Here is a 987-nt window from a genome sequence, read left to right on the forward strand (position 1 = left end):
GATCGGGACCTTTGGGCCTCTGCATTGTGGTACTGGTTCTTGTTAGCGATGTGCCACTCCGGGGGCAGGAACTTGGGGGGCGGTTGTAGCAGTTTGGCCATCTGAGGGTTCCAAAGTCCTAATCAAAGGCAGGCTTGACTTAGGTGTGCTGGAAAGCAGTCTGTCCTTTCTCAACATCAGTTTTTAACACCCTGTGACATCCACACCCAAACGTGCACACAGCCTTATCAACACACAGCACAAACCCATCTGAGAAATCGGCTGTGTGGCCTTTCCAGTCCTGGCTTCCTACTCCCACCCGCTACCCCGACATGAAACACTGTCACGCAGTCTTGCTGTTTTTAAAACAACATGGATGAGCACAGGCGGGGTATTTCATGACAGAAGTCAGAGGCAGAGTTGTGTGTGATTCTGTGCTGATGGGGGTCTTCAATAAGGCTCACTCCCGTCCATTCTCTTTTGCTTAATATATAACAAACTTTTATTGTACATTAAGTGGTGGGGGAAGCAGTACATTTCACATCATCAACTTTGCATTCAACAGTTTAAACTGCTAGCCAACTCCCACCCCAGTATCTACCCTTGGCCCACACTCTGATTTCCCTTCTCCCTCTTGTGGACTCCCGGCTTGCATTGCACCCAAGTGAGCCCATCAACTAACTATCTAGCTCGTGGCTTTGTCGTCCTTTGCCCTCTCTGCCCCACTTGGCCATCTCCAAAATCCATTCCCTTCCATGTAAAAGTCTTTCTCTTAGCAACAAAGCCCACATGGAAGAAGTATACCAGGCTGTGTGATCAGGAGGTGTCGATAGGATCAGGTATCGTGCATCAAGACCCAGAACAAAATATCAAATCATTGTGAGTGAGGGAGAGAGCAAGTGGAGACCCAAAGCCCATCTGTAGGCAATTGGACATCCCCTTACATACAGGGTGCAGTGTAGCAACAATGAAACATACAACTTTCCTCTAGTTCTTTAATGCTTCCTT

At 48.1% G+C, this 987-nt stretch overlaps 1 protein-coding gene across 1 annotated transcript in view; it reads right to left on the bottom strand.

The window, feature by feature from the left end:
• The window catches only part of TEKT1 (tektin 1), a 26151-nt gene that overhangs the window by 22248 nt on the left and 2916 nt on the right, over nucleotides 1-987 (bottom strand). Inside the window, exon 2 of the mRNA XM_045293326.1 lies at nucleotides 10-118. Coding sequence (XP_045149261.1) covers nucleotides 10-101 — 92 coding nt within the window. The 5' untranslated portion in view covers nucleotides 102-118. The remainder of the gene's footprint in view (nucleotides 1-9; nucleotides 119-987) is intronic.

This window comes from Echinops telfairi, unplaced genomic scaffold (genome assembly GCF_000313985.2).
Source record: "Echinops telfairi isolate 266 unplaced genomic scaffold, ASM31398v2 ScPeMD7_2010;HRSCAF=2546, whole genome shotgun sequence".
In the NCBI taxonomy this organism is placed as follows: Eukaryota; Metazoa; Chordata; class Mammalia; order Afrosoricida; family Tenrecidae; genus Echinops; species Echinops telfairi.